This window comes from Telmatherina bonti (genome assembly GCF_933228915.1).
Source record: "Telmatherina bonti genome assembly, chromosome: 17".
Lineage (NCBI taxonomy): Eukaryota > Metazoa > Chordata > Actinopteri > Atheriniformes > Telmatherinidae > Telmatherina > Telmatherina bonti.
Genome location: NC_136615.1, coordinates 32,538,922 through 32,554,997, shown reverse-complemented (window position 1 = coordinate 32,554,997; position 16,076 = coordinate 32,538,922). Strand labels below are relative to the sequence as shown.

General features: G+C 46.9%; 1 protein-coding gene across 1 annotated transcript in view; it reads left to right on the top strand.

Moving 5' to 3' along the window:
• The first annotated feature begins 3,434 nt into the window (after nucleotides 1-3,434).
• The window catches only part of wdr7 (WD repeat domain 7), a 142,562-nt gene continuing 129,920 nt past the window's right edge, over nucleotides 3,435-16,076 (top strand). The window contains exons 1-9 of the mRNA XM_079256537.1: nucleotides 3,435-3,550; nucleotides 6,274-6,445; nucleotides 6,522-6,628; nucleotides 7,954-8,032; nucleotides 8,493-8,667; nucleotides 10,114-10,190; nucleotides 10,344-10,463; nucleotides 10,553-10,698; nucleotides 10,781-10,883. Coding sequence (XP_079112663.1) covers nucleotides 6,287-6,445; nucleotides 6,522-6,628; nucleotides 7,954-8,032; nucleotides 8,493-8,667; nucleotides 10,114-10,190; nucleotides 10,344-10,463; nucleotides 10,553-10,698; nucleotides 10,781-10,883 — 966 coding nt within the window. The 5' untranslated portion in view covers nucleotides 3,435-3,550; nucleotides 6,274-6,286. The remainder of the gene's footprint in view (nucleotides 3,551-6,273; nucleotides 6,446-6,521; nucleotides 6,629-7,953; nucleotides 8,033-8,492; nucleotides 8,668-10,113; nucleotides 10,191-10,343; nucleotides 10,464-10,552; nucleotides 10,699-10,780; nucleotides 10,884-16,076) is intronic.

Sequence of the window (16,076 nt, the reverse complement as noted above, 5' to 3'; positions counted from 1 at the left end):
ACGTGGGCAATGACAGTGAGACCTGGAGGGGAGTGATTGGGAGGCATGGTCCCCCTCCTCTGAACCCAAATGGTGTTTTGTTATTGGACTTCTGTGCTCGTCATGGATTGTCCATAACGAACACCATGTTCCAACATAAGAGTGTCCATATGTACACCTGGCATCAGGATTCCCTGGGCCGCAGTTCGATGATCGATTTTGTAGTCATATCGTCGGACCTGCGGCCACATGCCTTGGACACTCGGGTGAAGAGGGGGGCGGAGCTGTCAACTGATCACCACCTGGTGGTGAGTTGGCTCAGGTGGTGGGGGAGGAGGCCGGTCAGATCTGGCAGGCCCAAACGTGTTGTGAGGGTCTGCTGGGAACGCCTGGCTGAGTCCCCCGTCAGAGCGAGCTTCAACTCCCACCTTCAGCAGAGCTTCAACCATGTCCCGAGTGAGGCGGGGGACATTGAGTCCGAATGGGCTGTGTTCCGTGCCTCTATTGCTGAGGCGGCCGGCCGGAGCTGTGGCTGTAAGGTCGTTGGTGCCTGTCTTGGCGGTAATCCCAGGACTCGTTGGTGGACACCAACAGTGAAGGATGCCGTCAAGCTGAAGAAGGAGTCCTATCGGGCCTTCTTGGCCTGTGGGACTCTGGAGGCAGCTGATGGGTACCGGCGGGCTAAGCGGCATGCGGCTTCGGCTGTTGCCGAGGCAAAAACTCGGGCATGGGAGGAGTTCGGCGAGGCCATGGAGAAAGACTTCCGGACGGCTTCGAGGAGATTCTGGTCCACCATCCGGCGGCTCAGGAGGGGGAAGCAGTGCTCCATCAATACTGTGTACAGTGGAGATGGGGAGCTGCTGACCTCAACTCGGGACGTAGTGGGTCGGTGGAAGGAATACTTCGAAGACCTCCTCAATCCTACCAACATGTCTTCCGATGAGGAAGCAGAGCTGGCGGACTCAGGGGTGGACTCTCCTATCTCTGGGGCTGAAGTCGCTGAGGTGGTCAAAAAGCTCCTTGGCGACAAGGCCCCGGGGGTGGATGAGATCCGCCCGGAGTTCCTTAAGGCTCTGGATGCTGTGGGGCTGTCCTGGCTGACACGCCTCTGCAGCATTGCGTGGACATCAGGGGCAGTACCGCTGGATTGGCAGACTGGGGTGGTGGTCCCTCTTTTTAAGAAGGGGGACCGGAGGGTGTGTTCCAATTACAGGGGAATCACACTCCTCAGCCTCCCTGGTAAGGTCTATTCAGGGGTCCTGGAGAGGAGGGTCCGCCGGATAGTTGAATCCTGGATTGAGGAGGAGCAGTGTGGTTTTCGTCCTGGTCGCGGAACAGTGGACCAGCTCTATACCCTCTTTGGGGTCCTGGAGGGGGCATGGGAGTTTGCCCAACCAGTCTACATGTGTTTTGTGGACCTGGAGAAGGCATTCGACTGTGTCCCCCGGGGGCTCCTGTGGGGGGTACTCCGGGAGTATGGGGTACCGGACCCCCTTGTAAGGGCTGTCCGGTCCCTGTACGACAGGTGTCAGAGCTTGGTCCGCATTGCCGGTAGTAAGTCGGATTCGTTTCCGGTGAGTGTGCCAAGGCTGCCCTTTATCACCGATTCTGTTCATAACTTATATGGACAGAATTTCTAGGCGCAGCCGAGGTGTTGAGGGGATCCGACTTGGTGGCCTCAGGATTGGGTCCCTGCTTTTTGCGGATGACGTGGTCCTGTTGGCTTCATCTGGTCGTGATCTCCAGCTCTCGCTTGAGCGAGTGTGAAGCGGCTGGGATGAGAATCAGCACCTCCAAATCTGAGACCATGGTCCTAAGCCGGAATAGGGTGGATTGCCCTCTCCGGGTCGGGAGTGAGGTCCTGCCTCAAGTGGAGGAGTTTAAATATCTCGGGGTCTTGTTCACGAGTGAGGGAAAGATGGAGCGCGAGATCGACAGACGGATCGGTGCGGCGTCTGCAGTAATGCGGGCTCTGCGGCGGTCTGTCGTGGTGAAGAAGGAGCTGAGCCAGAAGGCGAAGCTCTCGATTTACCAGTCGATCTACGTTCCTACCCTCACCTATGGTCATGAGCTGTGGGTCGTGACCGAAAGAACGAGATCTCGTATAAAGGCGGCTGAAATGGGTTTCCTCCGCAGGGTGGCCGGGCTCACCCTTAGAGATAGGGTGAGGAGCTCGGTCATCCGGGAGGGGCTCAGAGTAGAGCCGCTGCTCCTCCACATCGAGAGGAACCAGTTGAGGTGGCTCGGGCATCTTTTCAGGATGCCTCCTGGACGCCTCCCTGGTGAGGTGTTCCAGGCACGTCCCTCTGGGAGGAGACCCCGGGGAAGACCCAGGACACGCTGGAGGGATTATATCTCTCGGCTGGCCTGGGAACGCCTCGGGATCCCCCCCGCAGAGTTGGCAAATGTGGCTGGGGAGAGGGAAGTCTGGGCTTCCCTGCTGAGGCTGCTGCCCCCGCGACCCGACTCCGGATAAGCGGCAGAAGATGGATGGATGGAAAAACAAATTTTCTCATAATGCTGTTTGTTATTTATTATACCACTGCAATTACAAGAATAAAGATTTGTTTAAAAAAAGAAAGAAGAAGAAGCACATTCACAATCTGACATTTGAAAAAAAAAAAAAAAAAAGAATAATTATTAACTATTTTCCTGTTTTTTTTTTGCATTGATCATTTTAAATATTGTCCACATAGACCGTATATGAAAGATAGACGGAGCCTTCAGAGGTAAAAAGTGAAGCCTATGCGGAAGTGCATAAAACTGCCGTTCCCCCTTCATCCACTAGAGGCTCCAAAACAGAACAAATCTCCATAGATATCACAGCAGGAATAAACATGTTTACAGCAGAAATAAACATTTACAGCCTGGTTCAAAAATCCATTTTAGGTTTATAGGTCAGGTTTACCTTCATGACAACTGTGGGGGGAGTGATTTTTTTTCTAAGTCTAAGTTTTTAAAAGTAATTTAATTTCGAAATTCGGCATATTTAGGAGTGTGTCCTTTTGATTGACAGGTACCTGATCTCCCGCTTCAAGTAAGGAGAACGTAGAACAACCGCGGTTTTTAGCCGGTTAACAACGTGACTTTAGCCTGCTTACCTGAAGCTTTTAGCTTCAGAAAGCTGGAGTTCACTCGATGTCAATCATCCACTATGACTCTCACAGCCCCCCCTCAACTCCACTTCTTTGCCCATATTTGTATTTTCGGGGCGAGACGACGCGCATGCCCCTACCAAGATGGCGACGGTAGGAACCGCCCACCGAGCTTCAATTCAGTTCTTCAGAAACCTACGGGTGACGTCACGGAGGCTCCGTCCATCTTTTATGTACAGTCTACGGTTGTCCCACAACGAGTTGTTTGTGCGTGTGTGTGTGTGTTTTCCTAAACCGGAAGCGGCTGTCAGCTGTCGCGTAATCAGCTGACCGAACAGATCGGTTTGTCTGCGGACCAAGCAGACCGCTCAAGCCGAGAAAACCCTCGTTTTTCTGGCTTCTTTTGCCACAGGAGCACCCGTGCAGCTGTAACCCCTGAGTGGAGAGGAGATGTTCCAGTAGGACTGCTGTTACTGGTATGTCTGGCTGTTACTGGTATCTCTGGTCTGAACGGTGTTTTGGTTCCGTTAGCCGCAGTGCTAACCCGGAAGTCTCCATGTTGCAGGTGGAGGAGCCTTTCACAGATCACTGCACAGCTAGTCTGTCCTCTAACGTCCTGCTGACAGATATACGTGTTGATTTCACTGTCCACGCCATCTTTCACTGCTTTCTTTCATTCCGCGTGACTAAAACCCGCCTTCAATGTGCTTAAACAAGCTGTAGACGTAGCACCAAGGTTATTGATCAACAAAACGCAACCAGCCGATGCATTCTGGAGAAATTACACACACTGTGTGTCTTTATCTCTGTTACTTTATCTTTTCTGTCAGACTGGAACAGTGACACAACCAGGGCCGTATTAAAAGTGCACAGGCCCCTGGGCCCATAGTGTTCCAGGGGCCCCCTTCTCCACCGCAACATTATGAAAATTGTGAATGATACACTGTGAACCTACATTTCTAACATCTCCCAGCCAATGGTACTAATAGCAATACACTAGATACTGTGGTGTATCTATTTGGCTTTTATGTACATTTTGTTTCATGTCCAAACTGCTGGTGTTTGCCCCACATGGGCCCCTGGGCCTGTGGCCTTAATGCCCATTGGATAATCCAGCCTTGGACACAACTATCTCTGATGAAATGAGCCGCTTGGCATCAACCACGGCGCGTTCAGGGAGAAATGTGGACCGATCCGCATGTGACTGTCCGCTGCTTGTTAGGGCTGGGTGATTAATCAGATTTTTATTTTCAGTACGACCTGGGTTCTCACCGATCATGAAAATAAAAGAGTGATCTCAATTTCAGTCAAAATAATCGTGATTATAATTTTCATATGTTAGCATGAGAAGCACAAGCACGTTGCATGTTGACTTCTTTGGCAAGCTTCACTGGAACATTTTCGTTTTGAGACCCATTTAACAGAACCTGGTTTGGTTAAGTTGCATGTCTTAGTGTGTTTCACTCTTCTGGTTCATGTGTCTGAATAATTCTGGAAGTGCTAGTTTGGGTTGCTGCTTCCTGCAAATGAACTCAAACTAAAACTTTTTATTTCTTGCTCAGATAAATGTTCTGAAATGTGTCCATAAAGAACAAGGAGACATATTTGTTTTCTTGCTGAACGGGAATGTGTGAGGATCAGTGTTGACTTTGATGATCCATGCAGAGCTGGAGCGACCATGTCCACACTTAGCCTCCACTTTATCAGCTTTACCTTGCTGCTGCCGAGCTGGGCCCGCTTTCTACTCTAGAGGTGCATTCATTCTCTGTATCATAGATTCACCACAGTGTTGGAAACATTCCTCAGAGATTCGGCTCCATATTGACATGAAGAATAATCAGAATCATGAAAAATGTATTGTCATGTCTGTGAACACAATTCACAGACTAGGAAGCTGCTTCGGTGATGAGGTGCAACATAAAAATATTGTAAACGTAGAAATACAGCTATTTTATAAATAAGGTAAGGACATGCAGAAAAAATTAAAAATTTAAAAAAGGAACTATGAGATCCCCGTTACACCTCATGATGAGAATCTCCTGTTTCACCCATAGACTGTATATAAAAGATGGGCGGAGCCTCCGTGATGTCTACTTTATTCATTTCTTCTTCATATGCGAGACGAACGATACATCGATGTTAATGTTGGTATCGGAAGTAAAACCAGGGTGATGTCAGCAACCGGTATTTATTTCAGGCTTTTTTGCAGTGTGTGTGTGTTTTTTGTGTGTGTGTGTGTGTGTGTGTGTGTGTGTGTGGTTTTTTTTGTGTGTGTGTGTTTCAGGAGGTGTAGGTGTGGGGCGGTTTGGGGTGTGTGTGACTGTGATGGAGGTGCAGCCATAGACTGGATATAAAGAGATGGGCGGAGCCTCCGTGACGTCACCCGTAGGTTTCTGAAGAGCTGAATTGAAGCTCAGTGGGCGGTTCCTACCATCACCATCTTGGCAGGGGCATGCGCGTCGTCTCGCCCGGAAAATACAAATATGGGCAAAGAGGTGGAGCTGAGAGGGGGGCTGTGAGCGTCATGGTTGATGATTGACATCGAGCAAACTCTGAGCTTTCTGTAGCTAAAAGCTAACCAAACTAACCCGGTGATAACAGGAACTAACCAGCTAACGGAAGTAAGCGGACTAAAGCTAAGTCACGTTGTTAACTGGCTTAAAAACCGCGGTTGTTCTACGTTTTTGTGTCTTGAAGCGGGAGATCGGGTACCTGTCAATCAAAAGGACACGCCCCTAAATATGCAGAATTTTGAGATTAAATAACTTTAAAACGGGCGAGTTAGAAAAAAATTCACTCCCCCCACAGTTGTCATGAAGGTAAACCTGACCTATTAAACCTAAAATGGATTTTTGAACCAGGCTGTAAACATGTTTATTCCTGCTGTGAAGTTGGTCTTTTTAACATGGGAGTCTATGGGGATTTGCTCTGTTTTGCAGCCCCCAGTGGATGAAAGGGGAACTGCAGATTTATGCACTTCCTCATTAGCTTCACTTTTAACCGCTGGAGGTTGCCGCTTGGTTCCACCTCATCACGATGAGAATCTCCCGTTCCACCTCATCCCAAAGCGTCCTTCCTCATGCTGATGCTCAGGTCTTAGCGACCGCGTCTGCAGTTTTAGTGGCCTTAAAGCTGCTCCGTGATTGGCTGATCTGGAATGCCATTACGCTGAGATCTAACCATCCTGCTCTTCTTCCAGACACGTCACCATAATGTCGGGGAACAACCTGGTCCTGCCCATCGTCCTGTGGAGCCGCACGGCCCCCACCCACTGCATCAGCAGCTTATTAGTGATGGATGACTTCAGCACCATCATCACTGGTTGCCACGACGGCCAGATCTGTCTGTGGGACATGACGCCTGAGCTGGAGGTATCTGTGAGGAGGAGGATGATGATGGTTTACATGTGTTGTCTGTGACGCTGTGTGTGTGTGTGTTTCCTCGCAGATTTGTCCCAGAGCAGTGCTGTTTGGCCACACCGCCTCCATCACCTGCCTCTCCAAGGCCAGCGCCTGCAGCGACAAGCAGTACATCGTCAGCGCGTCGGAGAGCGGGTCAGTCGCTTCTAATGTCGCACGCAGCCGACGGCAGCATGGCGGTGCGTTTAGGGGCTCCTAAATTTGCAGACGTTTTACAGGCGTTTGCTTCCTGCTTGTGTTCTCAGGCAGACAGAAAGAAACCTCCGTGGTTTCTGAGCAGACCGGTCTGAACCCGCTTCCCTAAGCAGCGGCACTGACGGAACCACTTATCTAAACCTGAATGATTGAAGCTCTCCAAGCATTCATGGAAAGTTTTGTGTTTGTTTGTTCTTGCATTGACTGGTTTGGAGGCATCCAGCTTCAGCGGAGGTAGAGCCACTTCATATGTTCACGCTGCGGATCGACACCAGCAGAGCTGCAGCTGAAGCCCAGATCAGCCGATCAGAACACGTCCGAGCACCAGAACCGGGCCGGATCGCTACCCTGGCCTTCTGAAGGATGTCAGATTGATAAACCCTCTTGATTTCCATGTTCAGCAGATGTTTGCTGGTTCACTTTCCTTGTTTTGGCTGCTGCTTGGGATCTTTTGAGCCTGGATGATCCTTGTTTTGTGTTGAAGGTTGTTGTTGAAAGTGGAAACTCCACACCTGTCCATGTTTGGTGCAAATGGACGATGCCTTGGATGGGAACCTGCTCATGACTTAACACTGTTGGGTCTCGTTACCAAGTCCAATGTCGGGGATCAGAATCTTTCAGTATTTTCAGTTTAATTCTAATTACAGAGCCGTTTATAGTCTAATTAAAGGATAAGATGCTGAACATCAGCCTGGAGCTACTTTTTACAGACACGTTGCCGCGTCAAACTGCTCAGATTTCCAGTTCTCAGTTGTCTCAGCATCAACGTCGGGCATGTTTTTATGTTCTGTTGGGAAGAAAATAAATTTAAATATGGAGTCATGAAGCTGTCAACCATTGTGTTGTAATTTACAGACATCATACAGTGTTTATGGTTGGGAGACGGTGGGACGAGTCGGGAGGCAGTACTGCAGGTTGCAGAAGGCTAAATGTCAGGTTCTCTGGGAACGACGAGGATGGAGAGGATCGGGATGAGAGGCCAGACTGAGATGGTTTGAGTGTGTGGGGATGGTGGGTATACTGGTGAAGGGACTGGCAGGCTGGAGGCCTGCAGCTGGAGCTGCGTTGATGGGAAGCCCAGTCAGACAACATGCAACCCTCCTGCTAACCAGAAACATTCAGGACTGGGAATCTCTGAGAGTTGTGACTTAAATCTTGCAAGAACAACTGAGCTTCTGAGATTTTAATAGAGAAAAGACGATAAGCAGGATTTCTGTCCATCTGCAGATTATTTGTATCTAACAGCAGGCTGCTGGTGTTTCCAGGGAGATGTGTCTGTGGGACGTGAACGATGGACGCTGCATTGAGTTTACGAAGCTGGCCTGTGCCCACACTGGTATCCAGGTAAAACACGCACTCGGCAACGGTGAAGCTTCTCAACTCCATTCAATACTTTTTCCTCCTTTTCTGTGAACTTTTTGTGAAAAATTGTGAAATGTTGTGTATTCAAAACAAAGTATGAATCTTTTGAACGTATGATCCATAAAAGAGAGCAAAGAGCTTTGAAGTGCTTCTTCTTCTTGTTTCTCTTTCTATTATACTAATATTGAAGTCCTTTCCTTGTCTATTTTTTTTTTGTTTTTATATAGTTTTAAATCCATTTTAAATTATTGTTATGAATTTATTTTGTATTTATGTTCAATATTACTGAAATTAATAAATGAGAAATTTTTTTTTTTATTAATCCCAAATAGATTAAATTTATTGTACATCTTTTATATCAAAGGCATATTAAGGGATTGGTTTTACATTTTCTAGCTTCTTTAGGAAAGAAACTGAATTTCTTCTTGTTCTCTGCTGTCAGTTCTATCAGTTCACCATCGGCACTGAGAAGGAAGGACGTCTGCTTTGTAACGGCCATTACCCAGAAGTCCTTGTGGTGGACGCCACCAGCCTGGAGGTCCTGTACTCACTGGTCTCCAAGATTTCTCCTGACTGGATCAGCTCCATGAGCATCATCCGCTCTCATCGCACGCAAGGTGAGAGGCACGGCTGGAGGTTCTTGTTGAGGCACAGCTGGAGGTTCTTGTTGAGGCACGGCTGGAGGTTCTTGTTGAGGCACAGCTGGAGGTTCTTGTTGAGGCACAGCTGGAGGTTCTTGTTGAGGCACAGCTGGAGGTTCTTGTTGAGGCACGGCTGGAGGTTCTTGTTGAGGCACAGCTGGAGGTTCTTGTTGAGGCACGGCTGGAGGTTCTTGTTGAGGCACAGCTGGAGGTTCTTGTTGAGGCACAGCTGGAGGTTCTTGTTGAGGCACAGCTGGAGGTTCTTGTTGAGGCACAGCTGGAGGTGCGACTTGAGGCACAGCTGGAGGTTCTTGTTGAGGTACAGCTGGAGGTTCTTGTTGAGGCACAGCTGGAGGTTCTTGTTGAGGCACAGCTGGAGGTTCTTGTTGAGGCACAGCTGGAGGTGCGACTTGAGGCACAGCTGGAGGTTCTTGTTGAGGCACAGCTGGAGGTGCGACTTGAGGCACAGCTGGAGGTTCTTGTTGAGGCACAGCTGGAGGTTCTTGTTGAGGCACAGCTGGAGGTTCTTGTTGAGGCACAGCTGGAGGTGCGACTTGAGGCACAGCTGGAGGTTCTTGTTGAGGTACAGCTGGAGGTTCTTGTTGAGGTACAGCTGCAGGTTAGAGTTGAGGCACAGCTGGAGGTTCTTGTTGAGGCACAGCTGGAGGTGCGAGTTGAGGCACAGCTGCAGGTGCGAGTTGAGGCACAGCTGCAGGTGCGAGTTGAGGCAAGGCTGCAGGTGCGAGTTGAGGCACAGCTGGAGGTTCTTGTTGAGGCACAGCTGGAGGTGCGACTTGAGGCACAGCTGGAGGTGCGAGTTGAGGCAAGGCTGCAGGTGCGAGTTGAGGCACAGCTAAGTAAACGGGATACCGTCCAATGAAAGCAAAGAGTAGAGACCCAAGAGTGGAGCCTGTTAGCACTCCTGGGGGGCAGTAGAGGTAAAATCGTGAATTTTTCCATATAAACTGTCAGGCGTAGAACCAGAACCAAAGCAGAGTTGTGTCACCGATGCCCACCCATCACTCCAGATGAAAGACGAGAATGCCATGGGTCACTGGGCACACGTAGCCTGTTTTGTTTAGACCAAAATATAGAGTTTACCGTGTTGTCTGGGGAAATAGATAGAGCTCTCCAGCAGACCAGATCCAGTTGTTTTCACACTTTTTGGCTGCACTCGATCAGAAACTGTAGGACTCAGCTGGCACCTGTGAACCCATCCAGATAACAAATTTAGACCCTTCTAGCCTTGTTCGCAAGTTGGCTTTAAAACAAAAAAACAGAAGAAAGGAAATGCCTCCACCTCACACTCCAGCTACGTTGTAAGACCTGAAACTCTGAACGTTAACATAACATGGTTTTAGTGACATGATGATTGTTCATGTCAGCATGCAGGAAGCTGGTAATGTGTTCTTGTCTCTGCAGAGGACACGGTGGTGGCGGTATCAGTAACAGGGATTTTGAAGGTCTGGATCATAACTGCTGAGGTCAGCAGGATGCAGGTAAACTGCCCCTCATGCTGCTGTTTGGACTGTGTGTTACATACCGCAGTAAACAGAAGCCTTACAGGTCAATCACGGATATACGCTTTGAATTTCCCAGGATTAACGTACGTGTGTGTGTGTGTGTGTGTGTGTGTGTGTGTGTGTGTCCAGGACCTGGACCCTGTGTTTGAGGAGGAATCCAAACCCATCTACTGTCAGGGCTGTCAGAGTATTTCCTTCTGCAGCTTCACTCAGAGCAGCTTGCTGGTCGTCTGCTCCAAGTACTGGAGGGTAAGAAGCAGCAATCGATCGATCGGGGCTCGGCTAACAGCTGCTGCTCTGCGATAGCGACGTTACCGGAGGACTGTGTGTGTTTTCAGGTGTTTGATGCCGGTGACTACTCGCTGCTTTGCTCGGTGCCCAGCGACAACGACCAGTCGTGGACTGGAGGCGAGTTCATCGCTGCAGACAAAGTCATCATCTGGACCGAAGACGGCAGCAGCTACATCTACAAGCTGCCAGCCAGGTAAACCTCAGCTGCCTCTCACCTCGCCGTTCCAGAATCCGACAAGATGCCAGATCATTCACAGTGTTTCTGGGTTTTGCAGCTGTCTGTCTGCCAGCGAACATTTCCGCAGCGATGTCGGGAAAACCAAGGAAGGCTCCATCCCGCCGCTCATCTACCACATCGCTGACCGCTCAGACAAACAGGTCGGTCCTCTGTCTCCAAGCGGCGACGCTTTCCAGTTTAGAAATGTTCTACGAGCACATCTGCACTTAAATCAGCCCAGAATATGTGGACCAATCAGATGGGAAGCAGTTCACACTACATGACAGCTAGCAGGATACACGCGGCTCAGTTATTACACTGTCTTAATGTTCTACTTGTTATGTGCCTTTTTATTATTTATACTTCTTTTAAGCATTTGTGATTATTGCTTTGATTTAGTTAATTCTGAGCAGGCTCACTTCAGGCACATGGATTAGCCCAGTGGTGATGGTTGATGATGGCAGCTGCAGACGCAGCTGAACGCTGTCCAATCACTTTAATTCACATTTCTGCTTATATAGCATAAAACACTAAAATGTGATCATATCTTTTATTATATACTTCAATGTAAGTTTGCACAGTTTTTTTTTATTTTTTATTTTTTACTATTTTTTCGCACCACCAGAACATGTTTTATCAACTTAGTTGTAGAATCAAATCAACTTTAAATCAAAAACACTTTCCAAACACAAGTGTATCATAAAGTGCTTTAAAAAAAACAAAAAACCAAAACAATGAAATAAAGAAATATTTGAACAGAAACATTATTCAAATTTATACCACGGTCAGTGAGAATTTTAAAGACAACTGGCTGCATTTTTTTTGTAAATATACACACACATAGTCCGGCGAGTTAAATCCCTGTAATAAAACTCCGTCACAGGCGTCACCGTAGCAACGCGTCAATCATCTGATTCAAGAGAATGAGAGAAACGCAGTGTGGCTTGACAACAGTTGATTGGCATAAAAAGTCATTTGAGGCCAACATAAAGTAGTTTCCATACTTTAGCATATTTAGCAAGTGTTGTAAAAATTAAATACAAGATAGAAAAAAAAAATGTTTACTGCTGGGACCACGGTATAAGCAGATTAAACAACTCTGATTACACAGATCCCGTTGTGGTGTTTTATAATGCACGACGCCTCGTTGTGCATTATAACCATCTAATGCACGGATACTCTGTTTAATCCTTACATAGAAAAAACTAATAATAAAAAAAAAAAAGATAAACATAAATATGTGAGAAAAAATAGCGAAATAAAAAAACAATAAAATAAACAATTGGGCTGTGATGATATATTTTTGTCTCGATTCGATTCCAATTTTTTGGTTGTCGATTCGATTGAAATTGCGATTCTCACAGTTCTTTGATATTGCTGAATTTTGTAGACTAAAAACAAACAAAAAAAAAAACTGTTTTTCTTCATTTCAATGAGGAGAAAACAACACAGTAGCCAGACCATCATTCTGCTGCTATAATGACCAAGAAGACAAGTAAAAAGATCAATAAAAACAATGAAAACGACAAAAATTTTATAATAATTATTTTTGTTTACATAAAAAAAAGATTTTTTTTATTTATCTATTTTAAAAATTGTGAAGCAAAAATCCAGATACTCAAATTGATTTCCCAAATCAAATTGTAACATGTAACGTCAGAGGTCACTTGGAAAGAAATGTTATAAACTGTGTTTCTATTGGTTTCTAATCTTAGACATCATTATGTTTTAATTTTATAATGAACGACCTGCAGGCTCGCTCCACCCGAAGCCCCTGGGTCCCCTTCCAGATGAAAACATGTTATTGCATGGAAGAATTTTGGCTACTGAGGGCCACCGTCTGTTTGCAACTTGCTATGCTATCTTCACCACTAGATGGCAGTAACACTTCCACGCTGTGTCTTTAAAGACGCATTACGTAACTTTTTGACCCTAAAGCTTTATGTCCTGGACGTGTTCGCTGACTCAGTGACATCTATCATGTGTATATCTAGAGCCGCTGCTGCCCAGCAGCATTCCGAGGCTGACAAACTAATACTATACAACTTTTACATCCGGGACACGACGGGCGTGACGGGAAAATGGCAAAATTGTAGTAGTGTCAGGAGGCATCCTGACCAGATGCCCGAGCCACCTCAACTGGTTCCTCTAGAGGCGGAGGAGCAGCAGCTTTACTGTGTTCTCCTCCCGGATGACCAATCTCCTCACACTATCTCTAAGGGAGAGTCCGGCCACCCTGCGGAGGAAACAAGATCTTGTTCTTTCGGTCACAACCAACAGTTCAGGACCATAGGTGAGGGTAGGAACGTAGATCGACTGGTAAATCGAGATCTTCGCCTTCTGGCTCAGCTCCTTCTTCACCACGACAGGCGCAGAGTCCACATTACTGCAGATGCCGCACCGATCCGCCTCACTTCCCTCTCTTCCTTCTATCTTATTAAATAATTCGATTTTTTTTATTTGCTTTTATTTACTCAAATTTGAGTTTTATTTTTATATGAATAATTTAATACTTATGTGTGTTCATTATTACTGTATTTGATATTTAGACATATTTTTTTCAATTTTATGTTTTGTTTTTTTTTTTTCTTGTGTTTTTGGACAAAGAAATTCAGGCATCAAGGGGTTCAAATATTACAGTAGTCCTAGTTCAAAACAACCCCAAGGTCAATAGTACCTCGAGCCAAAGTAATAACACCACCTTCAGTAATTATATGATTGGAAAGATAATTACTCCTTTAGGACTTAAATGATGAGTTTTACCTGACTCAGAAGGCAGATTATTTATTCACTTCAACACATTAAGTTTCAGCAGCTGATTGGTTGCTTTGTAATCACCCGGACAGATGAATAAATCAGGGTGTCATCAGCATATGAGAGAAAGTGGAAAATAAACATCATATTTCCTCACGCTGAGGCCGGATGGAAGCAGGGAAGTAAACTGTGCCGAGACCAGAACCCTGAGGAACGCCTTAACAAAGCACTGCGCGCATTCAGACGTGTCTGAAACCAGTCTAATGAAAAATCCTCGCTGTAGTGCACGTCTGTAAGACAGCACCAGGAGAAAGAAAAGAAAAACAACAAAACTTAAAAGCATTTTTGTTTTATTTCCATAAAAATTTAGCAGCAGACTGTTGTGACTGTCGGGAGAACCACCAGGTTTTATCCATGTGTCTGAACCTGATCCCTGGACTTCTGGTTTCTGTGCTTTTGTGTTTTTTTTTCCAGCTTCAGTTTATTTGCGTGTCTTTAGAATTTGTTGTCCTGTGTGTATTAATTTGTTGTCTGTGCCTTTTTGTGTTATTTTTGCTTCTCCTTGTATCGTTTTGTCCTCTGATCGCTGCCGTGCCCCCTCCCTCCTTTTGCCTTCCTCGCTTCTGTCGGAAGGAAGGAGAAGGAGGCGAGGTGAAGGAGGAGGAGGAGGTTGTGGAGGTATGCCTCCCTGCAAGCGGGTACGACTTGGAGCTCTACACCCCCGAGCAGCTTTACCGCCACCGGCTGCTGGAGGCTCCTGTAAGCTCCGGGGACTCCATGAGGCGGGAAAAACCAGGGTTTACAGTCATGGCTGAGCTGCAAAAAGTAAACGAGCAGAATGAAGACGTTTATCTACATCTGCTCAAGCAAGCGGGATGTTTTCACGCAGGTTGTTCATCACAGTCAAACCATCAGATCCAAATCTTCTATTTAAACAAAGCAGCGAAGCGGTTTTAAAGGACCATACCACAGCTTCCGCGTCTGAAGCAGATGAAACCGCATCATGTGATGGACATCACATGATGGTCTGAAAGCACAGATCACTGTAAAGGCTGGTGGTACACCCCCCAAAAGACAGTATTAACAGATTCAAGCTAAATCTACACCCAGATCCACCCTCCCAGCACCTGACTGAATACGTTTTACTTTCACAACGGACTGAATTCTTGGTGTTGGAAACGTTTCTCAGAGATTCTGCTCCATGTTGACATGAAGCATCACACAGTTGCTGCACATCATGATGAGAGTCTCTCGTTCCACGACATCCCAAATCCACATCTGGTGTTCTGCAGATCTTGGTGGGAACCAGTTCTTACTGGACTTCCTGTTGTCTTTCCATCATCTCCAACCAGTCTGTCCATTCTCCTCTGACCTCTGACACCAACCAGACGTTCTGGTCCAGACAACTGCTGCTCGCTGGATGTTTTCTCTTCTTCAGACCTCTGGAAACACTGGAGATGTTTGTGTGTGAAAAATTCAGCGTTCAAAGTCACGTAAATCTCTTTTCTTCCTCGTTCTGATGCTCAGTTTGACCTGCATGAAGTTTCTTCCATGTGACTGCCTGATTAGATAGTTGTTAAGGTGAACCTGATGGAGATGTGATGTTAGAGAAAACCTCTTTGTGAGACCTGGGTGACAGCCGTCTCTTTCTGGAAGGACGTTTTCATTCTTTCTCCACAGAATGCAGCGAGTTGATGCTTTAAACCAAGTTTCATCCAGGAAACCTCTCTGCAGAAAACCTCTGCAATCCCGTTCCTTACACATTTCATGCTTTCCTCACGTGACAAACTGTCCCGCAGTCCCCTCAGTGGGATGGACGCTGTATGCCCAGCAGCTACCAGAAGCTGAAGGTATGGTCCTTTTTAAACCCCACCTGGCAGCTTTAAGCATCCATGCAAGCGTGGCGATGGAGGGGGGGAGGTTTGCAGCTCAGCCAGAAAGTGTCGGACGAGGGGAGCAAACTGTGAGAACAGCGGCCGAAACGCCGGCATCAGCCCGGGGGCTCACGCTCCCACCTCTGCAGAGTACCGGCGCTGAAGTTCATGGTGCGGTTTTACATCACGTCAGTGAGCTGATCAGGAATTCTGTTCTTCTGGTTGTTGTCTGTCAGGATTGTTAATATTATTATTGATCTGAGGAAATTCAGCTGGACTCTCAGCTCACCATATTTTTGGTGCTGGGAGCAGCTCAGGGGTTCGGGGGCCATCCTGAAGGGCCCACAGGGATCCATCCCTGTTGGGGGCTCGGTTTTCCACACCCTTACCCACAGTTTCATGGGAATTTAAAGAATTTAGTATTCTTGGTTAAACATGAAGTTTTTTTTCAATTATTTCAACTAAAAACCAGAAAAAGTTGATCTAAGGAAGTGGAACCACGCAGCTCAGACAGGGAAGGATCAGAAAGAGGGAAGTCGGTTTGTTACTGGACATCTTTATTTTAAATAAAGTTTCACCACAGCATCATTTTAAAGCTCTCAAGCTTCATTTTATTGAGGCATTTTTTACTCAGCACTGAAATGGCGTGAAGTCTGCTGCAGAAGCACGCTGTCTGAGGTTGCAGCGAGGAGTTTGGAGGTTTCCAGATGGTAGGATGTGGAGCGT